The sequence below is a fragment of the Phoca vitulina genome, unplaced genomic scaffold (assembly GCF_004348235.1).
Source record: "Phoca vitulina isolate PV1807 unplaced genomic scaffold, GSC_HSeal_1.0 scaffold14, whole genome shotgun sequence".
In the NCBI taxonomy this organism is placed as follows: domain Eukaryota; kingdom Metazoa; phylum Chordata; class Mammalia; order Carnivora; family Phocidae; genus Phoca; species Phoca vitulina.
The window spans coordinates 32,226,854-32,250,303 of NW_022589717.1; the positions used below are offsets into that span (position 1 = coordinate 32,226,854).

At 33.5% G+C, this 23,450-nt stretch overlaps 1 protein-coding gene across 1 annotated transcript in view; it reads right to left on the reverse strand.

The window, feature by feature from the left end:
- Positions 1-23,450, reverse strand: part of PDGFC (platelet derived growth factor C) — a 199,943-nt gene that overhangs the window by 85,247 nt on the left and 91,246 nt on the right. The window contains exon 2 of the mRNA XM_032413063.1: positions 952-1,147. Coding sequence (XP_032268954.1) covers positions 952-1,147 — 196 coding nt within the window. The remainder of the gene's footprint in view (positions 1-951; positions 1,148-23,450) is intronic.

Consider the following 23,450-nt stretch of genomic DNA (forward strand, 5'->3'; position numbering starts at 1 on the left):
ATGCCATTGAAGTGAAAAGTCTTCAATAAGACCACCCAACCTTGACAAGTGTATTCACATAGGAGTTAAAGAGTAATATTTGTATGACATACAGTAGGTGGTCTTTTGCATGGGTGAGATACTCCAGCTGACTTTGGTTCATGAATGCTTCTGGAAGAATTACGATGGATTTCTACCTGGCAAACCATAATGTTAGCCTAAAGTTCTAATTCTGCTTTCAGAATTGCATTTCTTTTCTGTGATGAAATATCCAAATTTCTTTAATCCTACATGTTTGTGTGAGCATCCATATGTGTATTTAGGTAGTATGTACCCATGAATACTGCTTTTTCTTTTATATACTTATTGTTTATTTTATTGACTTGGCTATCAGGAAGCTCAAATGTAAAATTTTTAGCGCTGATCATAACTTATGTTTTCTGGCACAACTACATTCCTTTATTTGGCTTTTCTTTCTCTATCCCTTATTTCAAATTATTTTATTCTCTACATACTCTGTGTCATAAGTTACCTCGAATTACTTTCAGAAGTAGATAAAACCAATGAATGCATACGTACAGTACGTGTCTTCTGATTTTAAAAGAAACATAGCTTGAATAAGGTTGCAAATTTCTTGGATCATCAGAAAAACATAACAGAAAAAAAGATGCCATTTAAAATCACAACATTATGGACTCCAAGAAACCAGCTGAGGGTTCTAGAGGGGATGGGGGTGGGGATGGCTTAGCCTGGTGATGGGTATGAAAGAGGGCACGTACTGAATGGAGCACTGGGTGTTATACGCAAACAATGAATCATGGAACACTACATCAAAAACGAATGATGTAATGTATGGTGATTAACGTAACATAATAAAATAAAATTTAAAAAAAAATCACATTAAAATGAAGCAACTTGAAAGACTCTATACAACAGTTACACTCTGTTTGAACTTCAAGTATGATAACTTACTTGCATATGTCATCTTCTGGGTCTTCAAGCCCAAATCTTTCATCAAATGTAAGTTGTATCCATACATTTTCCTCTGCTGCTACCAATCTCCATACCAAGACCATATTTCTTGGGTAAGTATGAGGAAATCTCGGGCTGTGAATACTTCCATTAGTAGACACAGTAATAATTCTCTCATGCTGGGGATCTTGTACTCCTAAAGCAAAAATATAGGAAGAGACATACATTTAGCTCAGACATCTAAAAAACTACAGGCTTCAAAATAAATATTTTTTTTTATCATCCATATTTTAACCCAAACAAGTGTTGGGTATGCCTCATACGATATAAACCAAGTGCCACTCTTTTCAGAACTCATGCAGAAAAAAAGGATTATTTTAACAATAGTGAGTAGAAACCTGTGTGCATTTATACTCAAAAGAGCATAACACATTAGTCTTCTTAATTACTGGAATGCCAAACTACCAACTCATGGATTCCTAAAATCACAATAGGGCTGACTTAACACACAAATCTCCAAGAATGAATAAAAGATGAGTCATATTAAAATAAAAGGAAACTTGCATATAATTTTATTTTTAAAAATACAGATAGTGAATTTTCCCCCATTCTTTAGTAGCAACTACAGCAACTGCAACAACTTTTCATTGAGAATTTGTTACTCACATCACATTATCTCACACTGATAAAATGCAATTTAAGAATATTGCTCTAGGGACACTGGCTGGCTCAGCTGGTTGAGCCTCCAACTCTTGATTTTGGCATGAGATTGAGCCCCTCGTGGGGCTCCATGATCAGCGGGGGTCTGCTTGTCCCTCTCCAATTTTAGTATATGTGCTGCCGAAGCGAGCACTGCTTGTCCCTCTCCAGCTGGCTGATCCTCTCCCTAATCATGCTCGCTCTCACTCTCTCTCTCTTTCTCTCAAATAAATAAATAAATAAAATCTTAAAAAAAAGAATGCTGCTCTAAGAAACTTCTAGAATTTAAAAGACTGAATATCAAGGGTCATGCATTAGTTAGAAGGTTATTTAGGTTAAAGAATAATCTGTTTTACTGTTAAAAAGGCCAAAACAATTTTAATAAGTTTCAGTTATGATTCTTAAAGCAGCTTTTTCATTCTCTTAACCTTGACTATTTGAACAATCAATCTGGTAAGTATTATTTTACATGGTCTAACTTATAATTAGGAAGACAGAGTAAAGACAAATGTAAGTTACTTTGAATATATATAGTACACATTATGAGGAATATCATCACATTAGTAAATATGCTTTAACTGCTACAGAATTTTTAAATTAAATAATTTAATATTGCCATTCTTCTCAATGCCTGAATTTGTCCTCAGCCAAAAGTAACCTATTCAGAAACATATTCCCTCTCAGTGGATGCCAATATTTAATACTGATATTGGCTATATTAACTTATATGAATTATATGATTATATGAAATAATCAATATTTCTTTTATGCACATAAGTTAGCACAAGTATATCTCCAAAGAAAACAGAAGGATCTATCAAGTGAAATGAATTCTCCTCTATACTGACATACTTTCTTTTAAAAATAATGAAAATTTACTGTTACATTAAGTTAATTACCTGTTTTCAAAGATTTCTTTTAAAATTGGGATATTCCCCACCCTCTAAATTTTCTTCCAATAACCTACATATTTCAAAGGCGTTTATAGCAGCAGTTTATATCAAAAGTCCTTCTCATTTTGGCAACTAATACTTTTTAATGAATCAATTTTTCCAGTTAGATTTATTAACATTTATTATTTGCCCCATTTTGTCTAAAAATGCCTTATATAATCCAAGGCACTCTACAAATATGGTACTGTTTACTTTTTCATATATAACCTAGAAAACTACATAGCTACTAAAAGATCTGAATTCTATTTTTATAACCAGCCAAAAAAGCTCATTGCTAAAATGTATATACTTAAATTCTGTTTACATCTTTTTTCCCTTTATAATCCATAATTCCATTAAACTATAATTAAACATAATTTAAAGACTGAACATCTAGGCCTTCTTTGTGGTAAAAGAATTGTAAACTTCCTTTTAAGTTAAATTGCTGCTCCCCAAAATGCATCTTTAAATGCAGTGAGGTTTGCCACCAAATATATATGATTTACACACGATTGTCAAAGTTTTATGTAAATCTCAAACAACTAGACCTATAATCAGAAAAAAAAAAAAAAAAAGGAAGCAACAAACATTAAGTTCCACAAGAGTCTACATTTATAGTTTTGTTGTTTAAAAAATCATAGTTCTAAACATATACCTTTACTGGTATTATGAGGAAGAGACAAGTATATATTTTATAACTATTTTATTGAACATTCACTATTCCTATGTCCAGTGGACAGTATACTCAAAGAAAAACAGCAAGGTAATAAATGTTTGTAGTCAAATCACTAAAATACTACAACATGCTCCTAGCCATGTATTCTAAAGAAGAATAAATCTTGGTTCATCTTAGATGGTGAATTTAGCATGAGAAATGAAAATATACATAAACACGGACTTAAAAAAATTACAATTATATGCCTTTTTACATTATCTTGGCCAAACCCTCTTAAGGAGGAAGTATTGAAAACTAATATGAACCAAAAATAGAAAAAAAAAAAAAAAAAGGAAAAGTGAGATTAATAATGTAAATACTAACAAAAACACTAACTCGAAAAGATATCTGCACCCCTCTTGTTCACTGCAGCATTATTTACAAGAGCCAAGACATAGAAACAACCTATGTGTCCACCAATGGGTGAAGGGATAAAGGAAATGTGCTATCTATATATATATATATAGGAATATATATATATATATATATATATAATGGAATATTATTCAGCAATAAAAAGGAAAAATGCCATTTGCAACAACATGGATGGACCTTGAGGGCATTATATTAAAATAAGTCATACAGAGAAAGACATATACTGTATGATCTCACATGTGGAATTAAAAAAAAAAGAAGAAGAAGAAAAGAGCTCACAGATACAGAGAACAGACTGGTGATTGCCAGAGTAGGGGAGTGGAGGGTGGGTGAAACGGGTGAAGGGGGTCAAAAGGCACAAACTTCCAGTTACAAAATAAATCATGGGGATGCAATGTAATATACAACATGATGACTACAGTTGATAATACTATACTGCATATTTGAAATTTGTTAAGAGAGTAGATCTGATAAGTTTCTGTCACACACACACACAAATTTCAACTATGTATGATAACTGATGTTAACTAGACTTACTGTGGTGAGCATTTTGCAATGTATATAGGTATCAAATCATTATGCTGTGTACCTGGAACTAATATAATATTACATATCAATTACACCTTGGTAAAAATAATAATGTAAATACTGTAAGGTTATTGACTACACATGTATACATATAACTCAATTACATTGAATCATATATCTATATTATTCGATTAGTTTAGCATTAAGTCAAAACAATTTCACAATATTTGCTATGCATCTCTAGTATTAGTCCCTTTAAGGATATATTTACTATGACTGAAAGAGGGTAGGAATAAGAGAAATAACAAGCAATAAAAATTATAGTACTTGAGGGGCTCCTGGCTGACTCAGTCAGTAGAACATACAACTCTTGATCTCGGGGTTATAGGTTCAAGCCCCCCATTGGGTGTAGAGATTACTTAAAAAATAAAAATTAAAAATTAAAAAATAAAATGAAAATTCTAATACTTGAAAATGTATTATTAATAAAGAGAACACTAAAAAAGAGGTTTTTAGATAATATGTCACTCATAAAAAAAGATAAATCCATAGCCTTTCTCCATACTAATGTTTTAGGTCGACTGTTGCAGAAAAGAGCTGTAGGATTAAGAATTACATACAATGTTTTAAATGAAAATCATTCTACTTTCTAGGTCTTCTTCTTCTTCTTTTTTTTTTTTTTTAAGTAGGCTCCACACCCAGCATAGAGCCCAATGTGAGCTTGAACATAGTGACCCTGAGATCAAGACCTGATTTGAGATCGAGATTTAGATGCTTAACTGGCAGAGCCACCCAGGCACCCCTGGATTAAGAATTAGGTAAAAAAGAAATGTCTCCAAACTTTGTTAGTTTTAGAGTTGTAAAGAACTCCAGTTCCTGTTTCACATGGGCAAGACAGTAGCGACATGTCACCTGTAAACTGATGGACTTCGCAGACATCCTGTGCAATTTCTGGTGTGTTTACTTTCAAATATATGTTATTTTGAAAGTATGTTTTTTAAAAAAAATTTCTATTTTCCAAATCCTTGCTTGATTAATATACATATTCATTGGTCTCATTCTTTCTTCTTTTTGCCTATAATAATCCTTGTTTATATTATTTTTGTTAGTCTGTTTACATAGTTATCTTTGCTTTTGCTCTCATTAACTCTCAATTAACAACTTTCAATTTTAACAATAGTCAAAATCATATGATACACAAACACACACACATGCACACGGTTTTACTGACTCCATGAACTGGCACTTTTTGCCTAGAAAATCCAGAATAATCTCATCCTAATCCTACTTGATGCTGTAGAAAGAAGACGGACTTGAGCTGCATAGTGCAAACAAATCCCTCTCCATAAATTCCAATCTATACAGAAGTACCCTATGTTTATGTTTAATATTTAAAATTCTGACTATTCATACTAAAGTACAATACGATACTACATTGTACTAAAATACAATAATATCCTAGATAGGCTCAATCTTCTCTTTCCCACACCTTTAAAACAACAGCAAATTAAAATAAAGACAATCAACAGCGCCGTCTATCTCAAACTGTTTACAAATTATAATACATTTTCACTAAGGAAAAGAAAATAAGGGATTGTTAATATTAAGTAAACCATAAAACAAATATAATTAAGATATGCTCAATTGAGGTTCCTGAATTTATCCCAGAAGATGATCACTTTATTCCTCAAGCTAAGGAATAGTCAAAACTTATATATTGGAAACCTATTATGTTTCCTGCTCTGTTCCAGGTGCTTGGGATATCACAAACAAAACAAAGCCTTGTTCTAGAGGGGAGGGGGGTGGGGGGACGGGTTAGCCTGGTGATGGGTATTAAAGAGGGCACGTTCTGCATGGAGCACTGGGTGTTATACGCAAACAATGAATCATGGAACACTGCATCAAAAACTAATGATGTAATGTATGGGGATTAACATAACATAATAATTTTTTTAAAAAGGCAAAAAAAAAAAAAAAAACAAAAAAACCCCCACAAAGCCTTGTCCTCTTAATGTGACAACTTCCAAGGACTGTATGTTAATATCATTCCTAAACTAGATATACAGCAACTAATATTCAGCTACCAAAACCCACTTCAGATGTTTCCTCTTTTAGAATTCCATCTCTGACAAAAACAGAGAGGGAGACAAACCATAAGAGACTTAACTCTAGGAAACAAACTGAGGGTTGCTGGAGGGGAGGTGGGGGAGATGGGTAACCGGGTGTTGGGCATTAAGGAGGGCACTTGATGGAATAAGCACTGGGTGTTATATACAACTGACGAATCACTAAATTCTACCTCTGAAACTAATAATACACTATATGTTAATTACATTTAAATAAATAAAGAATTCCATCTTTGATTCGCATCGTACATTCCTGTAGGACTGAATATTTTAATGATAATGTATGGGTTTACCTTCCTTAGTTTCTACCACACTATTCATTCCTAAACTGTAAAGGCATTTACTCAAGTCCAGAAGCTAACCACCCGTCTAGCTCTGTGCCTTGCCCATGGCACTACCTCATACATATTGATAGTATATATAAAAAAACCAGTATCCCACGGCAAGAACACATCAGAAGACAGTTTTACATATTATTTCAACATTTCCTTCTCCATTCCTACGATCCTAGTGACTGCACATGGTAAGGATAAGAAGATTTTACAATTTATACTCCTTCTAATTAAGGCCCCTTAATTCATAACTGATATCTTACTCAAAGTCCATCTATTATAACCTACATATATATTTCAGCTGAAGGTGATAGGTCACAGGGTACTCATTATTGAGATTTGCCATTTTCTTAACATGCTCGCTTATTTTAAGAAAGTAAAACATATTGTATAATTTTACCACACTCCGAGAATTCCATAATTATAGTCATTATTTTATCTTAACTTTGAAATATGAATAAACTGATGATAAAAGCTGCTATTTTAGGCAAGACACTTGATATCAGACTTTATTTTTTATAAACTAAAGATAATCATAAGCTGTTTTAAAGTTTACATGAAATGATAACCATATCAATTAATCACCTTGATAACTGTAAATCAGTATGTATGTGAAGCAGAAACTTTGTCCAAAATATGCTAATTAAAATACAATGAGATAAGATTTATTATCAGGTATCAAGTTTTTCTGATGTCAGTGAATAGGAGATTGTTATGTAAGATAATGCAAAATTGGTCATGTGTACAAAGATTCTAATTTTGCAAAGATCAAATTGAGCAAGAAATAACGATGTTTAGGCGGGGATTTCAAATTTCTGATTTCATTCTACAGGTTCATTAGGAGAAAAAAAAAGCAGGTTTATAGAAATTTTGCCATTTCCTTGACCTGACTCTATCTTCAACAAAAGGTTTAAATTATTTTTCATTTACTGAGAAGCACAAGAATTCACGCATTAGCCGTGATAGTAACTACACATGCTAGTAAGAAATGGGAGTCTTTGTTCAGGAAGTTCATAGCATATCTTCCACATGCAATGAGAAAAAGTTAATATGGTGAGCATATCCCCAACATCCCCATCACTACTATGAAGCAGCCACTGGGAAAGAAGGGCTGGATTGACCCTACCCAGAAGTATGCCTGGAAAACCAATATAAGCCCATTTCCCTCACGCATGCATGATTTTAATGGGCCAATCAGAGCGAATCCAATGCCTTTTCTTCATGAGAATGAGATCATTTTGGGTGAAGAAGTGAGATCCGGAACTACTGTATCCATTAAGCTTGTAATAGAATCCAGTCTGATGAAAAAGTCAATGCACAGAACTAGGCGGATAAATGATAGTACAGAAAAATGGAGCTAGATCCCAGCTCAAACCACACAATAAGTTCATCCTATGTCTGGGCTTCTCAGGTACCTGACTAAATAAATCACTTTTATTACTTAAACCAATTAGAGATATATAATTTTATATTCGCAACCAAAATCATTATATAGTGAACATGTCTGAATTTGCCTGGGATGACCTTCATTTAGTCCTATGATCCTGGTATGATTATTATTAGTGGTTCCCTTTTCACGCTCTAAAATATTTGATTTAACATCATAAAGAACACAGGTAGTAAGGCCTATAAAATTCTTCTGATATTGAGGCGTGAGATATAGAATGGTAGATTTGACAGCGTGGTATTTTAGCCTTAAGGTAAGGGTAAAAAATAACTTATTTTGATTTTATACAATGGAATACAACATTTTCAAATGAAGGCTCAATTATGAAAGATAAACTAGCAATAATCTTCTTACCTATTACGTAACAGGATAAACAGCCAGTATATATAAACACAGAGTCTCTGTAAAGCCCTTATTGCACACCAATTAGTAATGAATACAACTGTATACACACTCCACTATAGTGAGCCATGTTTAGGCAATGGTATTATTTTTTATCCTGTGTTAAACTGCACATTGTTTTAGATACCCCAAAAAGGCCAAAACCAGAATGTAGAACAGAAATAAATTAGGAGTAATTCACATTACAAAATAAGCATTCTCTTTAAAGATTCACTATTGATTTCATTTCTCAATACTTAACTCTCTGGTTGAATTAAAACTATTATTCAATGTAGAAAGCTTATATAAAATATTAGAAGTTCTGAAATATTTTAAGCTGAATACATTTATATGAAATAATATTATATGACAAAAACTGGCTAGTGTGATTAAGCACAAATTCATAATACATAACAAATAAACAAGCTTACTTAAGAGAAAATATGTTCACTAAAGAACCTCATCTGTTTTGAAGACTCAACATCTGTCCATTTTCTGTCTGCACTGGACATACAATTTACGACATTCAGATTGGAGTTTACCAGTAATTTCAAATACGGAAGTAGCTACCTATTTCCTTGTGAACACACACTGGTTAGATGCAGTACTGACATTCTGATGGGAAGATGTTTAAAATTCATCAATGAAAATAATAATGAAAAGGTAATCAATACAAACTTACTCTTTCACAGAAAACACGCAAGTAAGGCCATTAAGTTTATGTATGCCTTTAGTGAATATTTAAAATATCTTTAAAATTCTCTTTTAGGTTAAGCTTTCAATTAAGCAAAATAAATGATTCCTAAGAAACAATAAAGGAGGAATAAATTTATTTCAGTCTTCATATATTCAGCAATCATTTACGCTGAAAAATGAGACTACCGTTTCCCACTTATAGTAGCGTTTCATGTTCAAGGGTGAATGCATATAATGTATAAGCAATAAGCCTATGATTCTCTTATGAATAATACAAAAGACAGTCAACATAATAAATTCAATCACTTCTTTACAAATCATGTCCTCCTATCTTATGTTTTAAATGTTATTAAATGCTGTTGATAAGTGATAGCGTTTGCATTTCCGTAAACCATATTTGAGATTTAGAAATTGTACTTGTAGCAAGATCTTTGGTTTCGGCAGTAATTCCACATAATGACATCAAGAATAAATGAAGAGCAATTATACTGGGACATGACTGCCCCTTCTCAGGCTAATTAAACAAACTATGCTCATGAATGTTCTAATCTTCCTGCCCTGCGGGAAAACACCACTGCCTCACCCCACACTACCTCAACAACTCTTGTCAATCTTGAAGTCATGTTAAAATATAAGTAAAATATAAATGTGAGACTTTTAAAAGAAATGAAAGCCGTAAGTTAATAATAAAACACATCGTTTGGTGAGGAAATAGGTGGCCTAAATTTTACTCCTCAGAGATATTTTTAACCGGCTTGAATATGCCCATTAACAGCACCCTTTAGCAGCAGCTAGCTTTACAACAGTAGTTTCAAAATTAAACCAAAGATCCTGAGGGAAAAGGTCTAAAAAGAGAAGCTGAACCTAGGTTAGAACAGATTCAAGATACACACTTTTATTCAAAATAGGGAGGGAACTGGACTTGAAAGAGTCTAGCAGAAGTTTCATTTGTGAGGAGTGATTATTCTTCAACACTTCATTATCTCTAGTTTCTTCCACCGTATTCAAAAATACCTACTTCCCTATCTTCTGATCTCAGTGAAGACTTTGAGGATATATCTGTCAGATTGGACACTGTCAGAGGCCATAAGAAGATCTGAGAGTCCTTCTTTACGGTGTTTGCACTGTTTATATGAGGTTAATCCCCCAGTCAGCAAATGGACCGGCTGCATTCATGACCTCCCAACAAGTAAACAGACCTGTTTGAACACAGCATTTCCTTGAAAATTTTTGTTCATGAAAACCAATTTTGATGTTGAAAATTCTCCACCCATGTTCCCTATAAATCCATCCATTCCTCTTCTGAGAGAAATGGAACACTGATACTGAACAAAATGGAACAAAGATATGGAAATAAATGCCCAGGGGTCAAGGAGAGCAGGAGAAAAGGAACAGAAAAAAAAATTAATTTAACTGCAGCAAGTTTAACAGTACTAATTATCTTGACAAATGGCACTTAGTCTTATTCTCAAGTTGAGATAGGGCTTTTAAGAAAGATGTGCATAACACAAGCCTTAAAAACAACTAAACTAATCATTTAAAATACATGATTTAAATTTACACACATCTATTTCTGTACAACTACACAAACTATCAACTATTTTACAGCAGTTATCATACTTGAAAATTCAATTGCAATGTTGTATTCTTGTTAGAAGTCAACCAAAAAAACCAAGTCAACCAAAACAAAAGATTTCTGATGAGGAAGCAATATACCAACAAAACAAAACATAAGAAAAACCATCTGATATAAACATATATTAAAACTTTTACTCAATAAGAAACTTCTCATTAAGTACTTTCTGCCAAAAGAAAATACTTATTAATAAAGGATGGGGGAAAAAAGTCTAAGAAACACCAGAATCATCCATTATACTTGGAGAAACACACTTCTACTCTCTCTATACCACAACAGTCAAAATAAAATGCCAGGGGAAATTATCCTTTAACATTTCAGAGAATACAGAAATGAGAATAGAGACATTTCAAGTAAGCACACTACAGTTTGAAGACCATTAGGAATACGAAAACAACACAGGAGCATTGGGAAGACCAGGTAAAATTTACAAGTACAAGGACAGAAAAGATTCCTATTACAAAAGAAAGGCATTCAAATCTGTACTAGTTCATGTTGAAAAATCAGATAAGAATATTATTCCACCTAAACAAATCCTCTTCTTTAATATGGTTCACTACATCAACTTCAATTATGTGAGAGGACGTTAGAGTGCACAATAAGAAAAGTTTAAAAATTCAGAGTAAATAAAAATATATGTTTTGCTTACCTTTTAAATGTTCTTTCTCCTCTTTTCTATGCCAGTCCAGATGCTTGGGTATAGTTCCTCCCTGCCAGTAGATGGAGATAGTAAAATTGAGTCTTTTGGTGACCTCGCATCCTAATCTAGGTGGTTCAGAATCTTCAATTTCAGATTTTGGAAGTAAAAAAATTTGAATGATTGAAAAGACACATAAAGCTTGTAAAAATTATTATGTGAGTCAGTCAAATGAACTTTTATTCATGGTCATTTGTACCAATCTTTAAGGGAGAGGGTCTTGGCTGGCATAGAAAAAAATAAAAGAAAGAGCATTATTTTGTAGGATAAATTCCCTTGACTCTTCATTCTTCCCAGATCTTGCTCATTTACTCAACAAATAAATACTGAATACGACTCAATAGTAGCTTGCAAGTTACTAGCCAGATGCTTTCATACACATTATCTATTTAATGTTTTTAACACCCCTGTGAAGAAGTAATTATTAGCCCCAAAAATCTTGTCCCAGAGACTATATTTTTTAAAGTTCCATATGGTGAGCTGACTCTTGGCTTGCCAGGTTTCTATAGTCCTCCTGATGTTCAGTTAATGGCTTCTCAGATTTAGGGAGAATGATTTTCTTCCTCCTACTGATAAAGGAGACCTTGAAGTGGTTGAAAACTCACTTGCTATTGATAAAAACTATTTATGTGTTATTTTGTTTCAAATTAATACAAGACCTCTAACAGCTTCCCAGGCAGAAATTCAAAAGCTAAGGTGTAGCCATTTTACAGAGGTTAAATGGATCATCTGAAATAAAATGGGGTTCAGGAGAAGCGCTTCATGAATTTTTTTTTCTTTGAGAAATTGTGCACTTAAGGTCAAATTCAAAGGGATAAACATAAAAATTTGTGAGTACTAATAATGGCTTATGAAAATAGTAAAATTAATAACATTTTCCAAAGATACTAGAGGACACATAGGTACATCCTGAGGATGATAAAGAAACAGACTGGAAGAACATTCAAAACGGAATTGAATATTAGTGATATTACAAAATAATTGGCTCCATTTTTCTCACTCAGTTTAGTAAACCCATTGAAATTTTAATTAAATAGAATATATCCCTAATCCTTATCACAAGTAAAGTCTAGGTTTCAATACTCCTGGTAGTCATGGTTTGTGACTTTATTTCAACATAACACACTTTGAGAAAATAGGGTATTACACAACTACTTGAACAAAAGTAAACCCAATTTGTTCAAGAATGACTAATTAAAATAAAACTACTCACTTTTATACAGTCACCTTAATCAGTCTGCCCAAATGAATAAAGTAATATTTATACACCTCTTTATAGTTTTTATAATGATTTTCAGATTATAAAACACTTTCTTTTACATACAGTTTTTCCTTTTTTGGCTGTCACACAACCTTGAAAACCAAATATATTATGCAAACTTTATTACTGTGAAAATAGTGTTGGCTGGCACAGTAGGTTGACCATATAATTTCTTGTCCAAACCAAAACATTTTTAAGACTAAAAGAGGATGGTATTAATTGTGTTGGGACAACAGACAGAAACTGTGATGGTCCCCGAAAAACATGAACATACGGTTACCCTAATGAAAAATGACCACACTAACCTTCAATCCAGAACTTTTGAGCCTAAATCCTATTCTCTTTCCACTCTACCATAAGACTCCATAAGATCTTTCAACGTGGACATTTATGAGATTAATTCTTAAGTATATGTTTTCCTATTGGCATCCTCATTCAACTTAGCCCACTGAGTAGAACTTTTCCTTCGTTTTCATAAACTTGGTAATATTATTACATTTATAGTACTTTATTTCAAGGTAGGTTAAAACAAAAAAAGCAGCCATCCTAAAACCTTTTCTGTTTAACTGCTTTTTAATGGCTTGTGAGGTGTTTCTAAAATTACCAATGAAGCAGGAGACATTTTGACCAATTATTACTGATTTGCTGGATTCTGGCTCCATTCCATTGCTCAGAACAATGGGGTGACATTAATTCTACTCCCAATTGTAAACTTTCTTCCAGAATTTGGTACTCTTTTAAAATGATAAATTCCACATTAACTCAGAAAAGATAAGAGATCATTTAAAATATATTTAGCGGCGCCTGGTGGCTCAGGCGGTTAAGCGCCTGCCTTCGGCTCAGGTCATGATCTCAGCGTCCTGGGACTGAGTCCTACATCGGGCTCCCTGCTCAGCAGGGAGTCTGCTTCTCCCTCTGCCTGCCACTCCCTCTGCTTGCGCTCTGTCTCTCTCTGACAAATAAATAAAATCTTTAAAAATATATATGTTTAATGATTAGGGTTAAAAATTATGGAAAATGAAATTGTACTAAAAAGTATAAACTGCTTATCCTTCACAATGAATGCAAGTCTTGCATATATATTCACTTACTTGATTATTTAGTTTTTAAAGTATCTGTGTGTAATTTAATTGAACTCTAAAAGGTCATGGATTTTGCTTACATTTCTGTTTTGTTTGGTTTCCATTGTTTTTTTACTGGTATACTGCATCCCTCAAAGTGTAACACAGTGACTCACACATAATATACAATAAATATTGATTGACTGGCTAAACTGCCTCAGAATAAAGCCCATGCTTCATCTGCAAATCTATTTAGAAAGAAAATTTTGTAGATATGGCTTGATTATTGGCCTATCATTATTTTCTGAAGATCGCTGGCTTAAGAAGAAATGACTGAAATCCTTCACATTATCTGAGCAGACACCAGCAGCTATTGCCAGGTCATCAGATAGGTTCCCATGGAATACAGTTATGTTAAATTCATATTTGGAATTGCTTTGCCATGATCTCTAAAATAAAACTTCCAACAACAGCGAGATTTCATCTAAAGAGCATCATATTCAAGGAAAAAAATCATTATTCCTTTCTGAAATCAAAAGTTAAGTATCTCTTTAAAAAACAACATCCCCATTCTCTTGGGCAGACTTTGGAAACACACATATATGCTAAACAACAAAAAATGTGAGATTTTTCTCTTCACAATTCCCTTCCTTACCACAATTCCAGGATCAAAATTTGTTTTAGTTAGCCTTATGCTTTAATTTTTCTGTGCCAGATGACAGGTATCAAAGGTAATAATATTTAGAACTGAATGTAAGTATTATGGTATGGTGGAAGAATACAGTAGCACCATTATGGAAAGGAGCATGCCAGTAGGATGATCTGGACAGAAGAATATAATAACGTAGGAAGTTTTTGAGACAAAAACAAACCTTGACATGATTTGCTAAATAATGTCTATAATCCTCTGTTCCTTTATAATTGCTCCAATTATAAAACTAGGCTTCAGAATTCCTCAAGTATGTTAAACTTCTGAACCAAGTATTTAAAAACAAGAACTATTTTTTTTATCCTTTTAAACCAATGACTTGAGAAAGTTTTGAGAATCTGATGAAAGATATGGGTGCTCAAACCAGAAAATTATATATCTAAAGACATACTCTCATAGTTTTCACACGATAGCATACAATTTCAGAGTATTCAGCCAGACCCTAAAAACTATGTATGAACTCTTTTATCTATGAAAAATCAAGGTTAAGAACACTTTCTCTAAAAATAACTTGTCCATTATAAAGCAAAACAAACAATGAGTTCTTCATTCCAGAATCAGGCGAGCTAACAGTGCCATTTTGGTAAAATAGTATCATTGTAAAAGAATAACTGATTTAGCAATTAAGCATTAAAAAAGAAATGCATTCTGAAGGACTAACTTGAATTTTGGAGTGAGCTGGAAAAAATATATATATATGCATATATAGTAGGTATTGTATGTTTTTTACATAAAAACAATGACAATATTTCATAGACTTCCAATGCAACTGTATAAAAGTTTTAAAATATTTTCTGGAAAATGTATCTAAAATATGTAATTTAAAAACAAAGGAAGAATTCTTTACATTCACTAAAAAATGTATTATCGGTCCTAAGGAAATTTTAGAGATCTGTTATCAAGAAATGTATACATAAAAGAATATAGCAGATAATTTCATTGCACTTCTACATTTCAACAAGAATATATTTACTATAATAGTTTTTAAGTGCAAATGATAAGAACACAGTTGCTAATATTTGAGCACTAATAGTGAGTGAGAAACTGTTGGGCACTCACATGAGCTATCTCACAGCAATGCTGAGAGAGAGACTTGATCATCACCACTCTACCAAGTAGAAAACCTCTAACTGGACCAAGACATCATGAACATAGCAAAGCAACAACAATAACAAAATAACAAATACAGACCCCACCAGGGAAGATGCTTTGATGACAAAGCTGTTTTCTTTTTTTTTTTTTTAAGATTTTATTATTTATTTGACAGAGGGAGTGAGAGCACAAGCAGAGGGAGAAGGAGACTCCCTGCTGAGCAAGGAGCCCTACGTGGTTCTGGATCCTGGGACCCTGGGATCATGACCTGAGCCGAAGGCAGATGCTTAACCAACAGAACCATCCAGGCATCCAAAGCTGTTTTCTTGCAATGCTATCATCAACAGTACCCCTGATGAGTAGTAGCAGGAGTTCACGTATTTTTAAATAGGTGGTGGTTCTTCTGAGCCATGTAGGTGGGTCAGACAGCATTAGATATATCTCATTTGATCCAAGTTCTTTTGCGACTGGATTAATAGTGATTCATTTTCAGAAGATACTTAAGACAACATGAGAAATTTCCCTCTACTTTTTTTTTTTTTAATAGCAAAAAAGCCTGTTCAGTCAGGTTGAAAAGAAGTAACACAAGGATTGTATATGTTGTTATTTTTGGATCTTAAAGAACTGTTATAACAATATAATTGAAATCCTCCACCACACTTTCTATTTCATAAAGGAGAGTAAAGGAAGTTTAAAAAGTTATATATACTATATATATATATATATATATATACACACTATATTATATACTATATATATACTATATATATAAATAATATAAATATATATAAGTTCTATATAGGTAATTAAAATTTTCACTCAACAATATTAACTAAAACAATTTTTTCTTGATAATTGTATAGCAAGCAGGTTCTCTTCTTTAGTCCTTCAGTGAGTTTAGTACAGGGAATTTATGGTAAAATAGTATACAGTGGGTACCTTTTAAATTGTCATTGGATTCAGGGTCATGTAATACAAGGAATCATCATCACGTCTCTATTTGTTATTGAAGGGTGTGAGTGGGATAGAAAAGACAGTCATTGACTGTGATCTCCTTCTTATTTTTTCATGCACGCTCTCTCCAGAAAAAGTACAGTATAACAGTAAAGTACAGTATAAAAGGTCCAATATCATAAAAGTCCTAGAGAGGGGTGACATTATAATTAAATAAAATTATTTACTCAAAGTTTACCTTTTAGTCAAGAATAAAGTATTTTAGCATGTGTATTAAGCTGAAATCTTTAGTAAAGTACAGTAAAGTACAGAACACATTCTAAGTAGAATTAGATTTCAGAACGATGCCCAAATAACCAGGTCAACAAGTATTCACTCACTGTCTGCTGAGTTAAGGGCATAAGGCATGGGGCCTGGCTGTTACAGTGAAGTCCTGGCTCATAGTCACAGAGTCAAGTGTTATTTACTTGAACTACAAAGCTCTCAACAATATTGCTAGGTGACCCTTCTACCTCTTAAACTAAGTGACTTTAAAAAATATATAATAAATCTCCACATTCACAATCTTTTCATATCTTTTTGCTTCAGGACATGGTGGTGGTTGGTGATGGTGCAGGTGGTAGAAATCTACTACGTTAACATCATGGCCAATGTCAAGTGTACTTAATTCAAGGGAAGTTATCCATCAATTCTCCCATACCTTGCTGTTACCTTAAGAAAAGCAGCAAGTCATCTAGAGGAGGTTTAGGGAACTGAAAAATATTCAACATAACCTCATGAAGTTCATATTTTAAATGATTTTTCTCTCTTGCTGTTCATAAGTATGTGATTATAGCTAGTTTTAATACTTTCTCTATATTAAACAGAGTTCCTAAAATTAAAACCATAAGCCCAAAGCAATCAATGGGAGTGCTAAGAATCCATGCAAGTGTAAAAAAAAAAAAAAGAAAAGAAAGTGAAAGTTAGATTCAAGCAAAAAAGATCAAATCATTTGATTTACTGGCAAAAGTAATGTCATGTGAGAAAATTAAGTATTTTGTAACAAAAAAGGCAGTATATTAAATACCATGAAAGGCATACATCTGCAAGTTTTCGTGACAGTCATACCTGTCACTAAAAAGAAAGGGAAACATTTTGAAACTTCAAATGATATATTTTTTTTTTATCTAAAGTACAACTAATTGTTGAGCTAGAAACTAAATCTTTCATATGTCGCTTTAAAGTCAAATAAAATTTCAGCACTGCAAAAATAAATGGCTCTGAAAATGATGTCTGTGCTAACATTGCTATTTGAGGATTATCTGTCACCGGCACTGAAAATGCGAAGGATGGGTCAGTACATCTGATAGAGGAACAGTCTAATAAGGCTTTACAATGAACAAAACCACCCAAGGTGGGGGAAAAGGATATGTAAAAATAACTCTCACAAAATTAGAAGCAAACTCTTTTTTCAGTACAAAAGTAAGCAATACATACGTTTTCAGAGACCGATTTTAAAACTGTTTTCTATCAATGAACCACCAACCACCAATGGGAAGATATGACAGCTACGAATTAATCTTTTGATGGCTTCTTTTTTTTTTTAAGAGGGAGAGAGAGAGCGAGCAGGCACACGTGCCCACAGAGGGGTAGGGGCAGAGAGAGTGAGAGAGAGAATCGTCAAGCAGGCCCCACACCCAGCACGGAGCCCGACACGGGGCTCAATCTCATGACCCTGAGATCACGACCTGAGCCCAAATCAAGTGTCCCATGCTTAACCAATGGAGCCACCAAGGTGCCCCTTGACTGCTTCATTTTTATTACGTTATCTGGCATCACTTTCCATTTCCTTTCCTACCTTACCTATCTTAGATTCTATAGCCCTGCCTCCTTTATACCTGGAGTTGGTTCTTGTCCCAGATTTTATCCTCAGTCTTTTTTCCATACTCTCAAATTTTTGGTGACCTGAAGTACTTCCTGAATTTAAATAAAAATACCTTTCATAAGTATATGCTCTTTAAATCTATAGCAATAGCTCAGAACTCTCTTCCATGTCAGAAAATCACATGCCCAAGTGTCTCATTGGCCCTTTAAACCAATATATTCTACTTCAAACTCATGATCATTTAAGAGAGTTAGTTACGCTTCTACTTTTTTTTGCATTTCTATTAATGGAATTACCATTTCACCAGCCAGTTAGCCTCCAAATATCATCATTTTGACTTTAACTTTTGTTTATGACATTTTATGTGGTCAATTTAATATACTGAGATGAGTTTTAAATAAAACATGGCCCAGCACATGATTAATGCCCAATATATATTAGTTACTGTTGTTCTTGCAATGTCTTCAATATGGACTACTCAGTCTGCTCACATAGCAATCTTCTCTTCTTTAATAAATGTTCAGTTTTCTAGCCCTTTGACCCAATAGAGTTTTGTCATCTTCAAGCAACAATATATTTGTGTACCACTCAGACATATCTTTAAGTGAAATATATTCGATATTAAAATGAATACTGAAGGGTGCCTGGGGGGTTCAGTCAGTTAAGTGTCTGCCTTCCGTTCAGATCATGATCCCAGGGTCCTGGGATCGATTCCCACATCGGGCTCCCTGCTCAGCGGGAAGCCTGCTTCTCCCTCCCCCACTCCCCCTGCTTGTGTTCCCTCTCTCGCTGTTCCCTGTCAAGTAAATAAATAAAATCTTAAAAAAAAATAAAATGAATACTGATAATCTCATACTTCCTTAAGGAATAAGACATATCTCACCAAATATGCCTATCCATGCCTGCTTTTATTAGACTAAGGAGAGGAAGGCTGGTTCTGATTTTTTTTTAACTGTGGTATGGTTTTTGTCACATACACAAAAGTTTAATTTTAATAGCCAAATTGTGAGTCTTTTGTGTCTTATTTAGGAAACTATACCTTATAATGTCAAAGGATGTTCTTTTATATTTCATCCCTGAATGTTTACAAAAATTGTTTATAGTGTGAGTCAGGTTTAATTATTTGTATTTTCACATATGGAGGGCCAATACTCTAAACATCACATATTACATAGTTCACTTTCCCCATTCTTTGTTTCATATATCAAATTACTATACACGTGAATAAATTTCTGATCTTTTTTATTCTTTTTCATTGTATTATTTGCCTATTCTTCTACAAAAACACCATTTAATTACTATGTCTTTATAATAAGCTTTAATGCATTGGCTACTTATGGCCTTTGCTTTTCTACATCAGTTTTCAGATTAGCAGATCAAGTTCCAAGAAATTCCTACAGAATTTCATTGAAATTATGTTTAATTTATAAAATTATTTTGGGGATATTTTATATAACTGTAATATTAAATTTCCCCACCAGTGAACACGGTATTCCTCTGTCCATTTATTTACATTTTATGTTTTTTTTTCTCTTTAAGACTATTTGAACAATTCCAAAGATAGCTACTGAAAAGAAAGGAAACCACAATAAAACTGCGCATAACAATCAATGAGCAATATCAACCCCACTATGCTCCTGTCAACTAGAAAATGCCAGTTTCAGATTTGTGACAACATCCGAAAGCCAAAACAAAAGGTATGGAATATAACAGATGCACAGTGGAAAAAGTAATCAGTTCCTCAAAAACATCAGACGTTCAAATATTCTAAATCTTGGTTCTCTCACCGCTCATGGAAAGAGACACCACCCAAGTTTAAGCCACAGCCTTTAGGAGCTCCCCAGCTTCTGTGTCAGTAGACTTTTAACCATCTTCACAAAGATCTTCCACATCTTTTCTTTTTTTTTAAGATGAATTAAAAGGTAGAGATTTTGTAGTTGCGAAAAGGATGGTTTTTTCATTATATTTACCATGGGTTCTTCATCACATCACTTTATGTTTCCTCTTGGAACTTAAAAGTCTCTGAAATCATCTTACCTAATATATATTTGCTTTATTGTCCTTCTCTCCCTTCCAGAAGATAAGTTCCTTGGACCCCAAAATCTTGCATGTATAGTTTGTTGTTGCATTCCCAACAACTCGAATAGTATGTTGCCAAAAGGAGGTGTGTGATATACATTTATCGAATTAATGCATTCAGATATACCTAATGCTATGCCTTAAATGTAACTATACAATAGTCAGACTGTTTGTCTTAACTGTTGTATGATTTTGTAATCCTGTCGTCCATTAGGAGGTCACCAAAAGGACTAGAATCCTAGCCAGGAGCCTGTAATAAATTAGGAGAGTCTACTAAACAAAACTGACTTATTTCCCCATTTCATAAAACCTCTTCCTATTTCTTCTTTCCTTCACTTCTTTCTACACATTAATTACACATTAATAAGTATTTTTTTCCTCTTCTTTTACCATAATAGGATTTTCTCTTTCCTGCCCTCCCTCCTATCCATTTATCTTACCCAAAGGAATCCCATTAGAACTAAAGTGTGAAGTGTTTCAAGACAGACAATATTTCATAGTGTTATAAAACCACAAGACTGAAGTGAACTTAAGAAAATGTTTTTGTCTTAAATCTTGAATGAAAAGATGAGCCCATATTATTGTCCTCTACTTCTAAGAAAGCTTCCTTTTGAGTATGCCGTTTCTGTGAAATTAACTCTTCTCTATAATCTTCCTGAAGAAGGTGCTATCCTTGTTGCATTTAAATGTCTTTTATCCTCTTCATCTATAAATACACTGATATTGCAAAGTTGTTTCCACAAGGCTTATTAATCCAAACTTTTTTTTAAATGATATATGGAAGGAGTGCTTCAAAAGAATGGTCAATCCCCATGCAGTTGATACATAAACGCCATGCAGATTAAGAAATCCTTTTAATACAGAGCCATTTCCTAAAGGTAACTAAGTAACTTTTCTCATCAGTACATGTTAGCACAGTATTCCAAAGTTTAACCCAGTTATCCTGCAATTTATTTACATATTTTACCTTGCTATCATTATATGACAAAAAAGCTGTGCTTTGTAAAACTGCTGGAAAATTTCATTAAAGAAACTGTACAAAGGAGGGCGCCTGGGTGGCTCAGTTGGTTAAGTGGCTGCCTTCGGCTCAGGTCATGATCCTGGAGTCCCTGGATCGAGTCCCGCATCGGGCTCCCTGCTCGGCGGGGAGTCTGCTTCTCCCTCTGACCCTCCCTCTCATGTGCTTGCTCTCTCTCATTCTCTCTCTCTCAAATAAATAAATAAAAAATCTTAAAAAAAAAAAAAAAAGAAACTGTACAAAGGAAAAAGTAATGGTGTAAAGATAACAGAGAACACTGACTGCTGAGTGATTCAAAATACTAAAAGTAAATGTGGAGGAAAAATCCTATAGGTAAACAGAATGATTGTTCACAAGCAAGAGCTTTTTTTTTTTTTTTTAAGATTTTATTTATGTATTTCACACAGAGAGAGCACAAGCAGGGGGAACGGCAGAGGGAGAAGCAGGCTCCCCGCTGAGCAAGGAGCCCGATGCGGGGCTTGATCCCAGTACCCTGGGATCATGACCTGAGCCGAAGGCAGCGGCTCAACCAACTGAGCCACCCAGGCGTCCCAAGCAAGAGCTTTTTTTAGTATATAATGTATGGTGCAAAGAACACCAATGTGGGAAGAAAAAGGCCACCACCCATGTGGGAAGAAAAAGGCCACCATCCTTCCTATTAACTGCTCAGTTTGAAGGCAGCTGCAACTTCTCTTAAGTAGATGCCAACATAGGGGTTTTAATCAGCTTATGATGGGAAGTGGTGTAAGAAATTCCTTGCAAATATTAGCACTAAGAAAAAGGAGACAATGGAAGGAACTGGAACAAATCCCAGCAATTTATAGGTGAACATGTCTAAAAAGGATTCGATTTAAAACTATTTTCCTGGCAAAGACTGGAAATCAACAAAACAAACAAGCAATCACAGGGACCCAGCAAGTGTAACCAAAAAGTTAATGTGTCATTCTGAGTTTTTGATTTACAAATTTGACCAGAGATAAGGAATGATGCAGGTATAATAAAAAAATAAATTAAAAAATGTATGAAGATATTTACTTTTTAAATGGGCCATGGATAAGAGAACTCAACCTTTAGCTATTTTAAATAGACCTCAGCTATTTTTAAAGCTTTCAGTCATCTTTGCTCAGTATGGACATATTAATGTTTTTGCTTATGGATTAATATAATCTGTGCTTACAATACTAAATTCAAATGAAAATGAATTAAGACAGGCTCCGGGAAAATCATTTTTTAAGGAAAATATGCTGCTTAGAACATACTGCCTAAGTATTTTAGACAGGCACTTAAATAAAAACTACTTTAAACATATTATTCCAAATTAAGTGGATTCTATGGATGATTTATGAAACGTCTAGGCTAGCCTGTAATACTTAGGGTTATTGTAAATAAACACTGAAATCCTGATCATGTGTTGTACATAGAAAGATAAAGTTGACACCCAAGGATATATTGATTTCACACTTATAATTTTGTACTATTGTCTATTATGTAACTCTGAAGACTATTTCTCAAATAGTTTTTCTAATAAGTCTGCACTTTTTTAGTTCTCAATAATTCAATGGCACTTTTAAAAAGAAAAAACACTAATAAAGAATAAATAACAAAAAAACCTAACCTAAGATTACAAAAATAAACCGCTTAAGAAAAACCACACATAATATAAGATCACTAAAACTCTTAATTTATCATTGCAGATTAAACGTAATAGTTTTGTCCACTCTGGTTAAAACTGGACCACTTTAACACAATAGTCACATTTACCATGCTTATATATAATAATATACTGAAATTTATTTGTACATACACACACACATAAACATACACACATCAATAAACCCATATGTAAGAAAATATGCCACAGGTGTGAATTTCTGGGTAACCAGAGCAATTAGTCTAT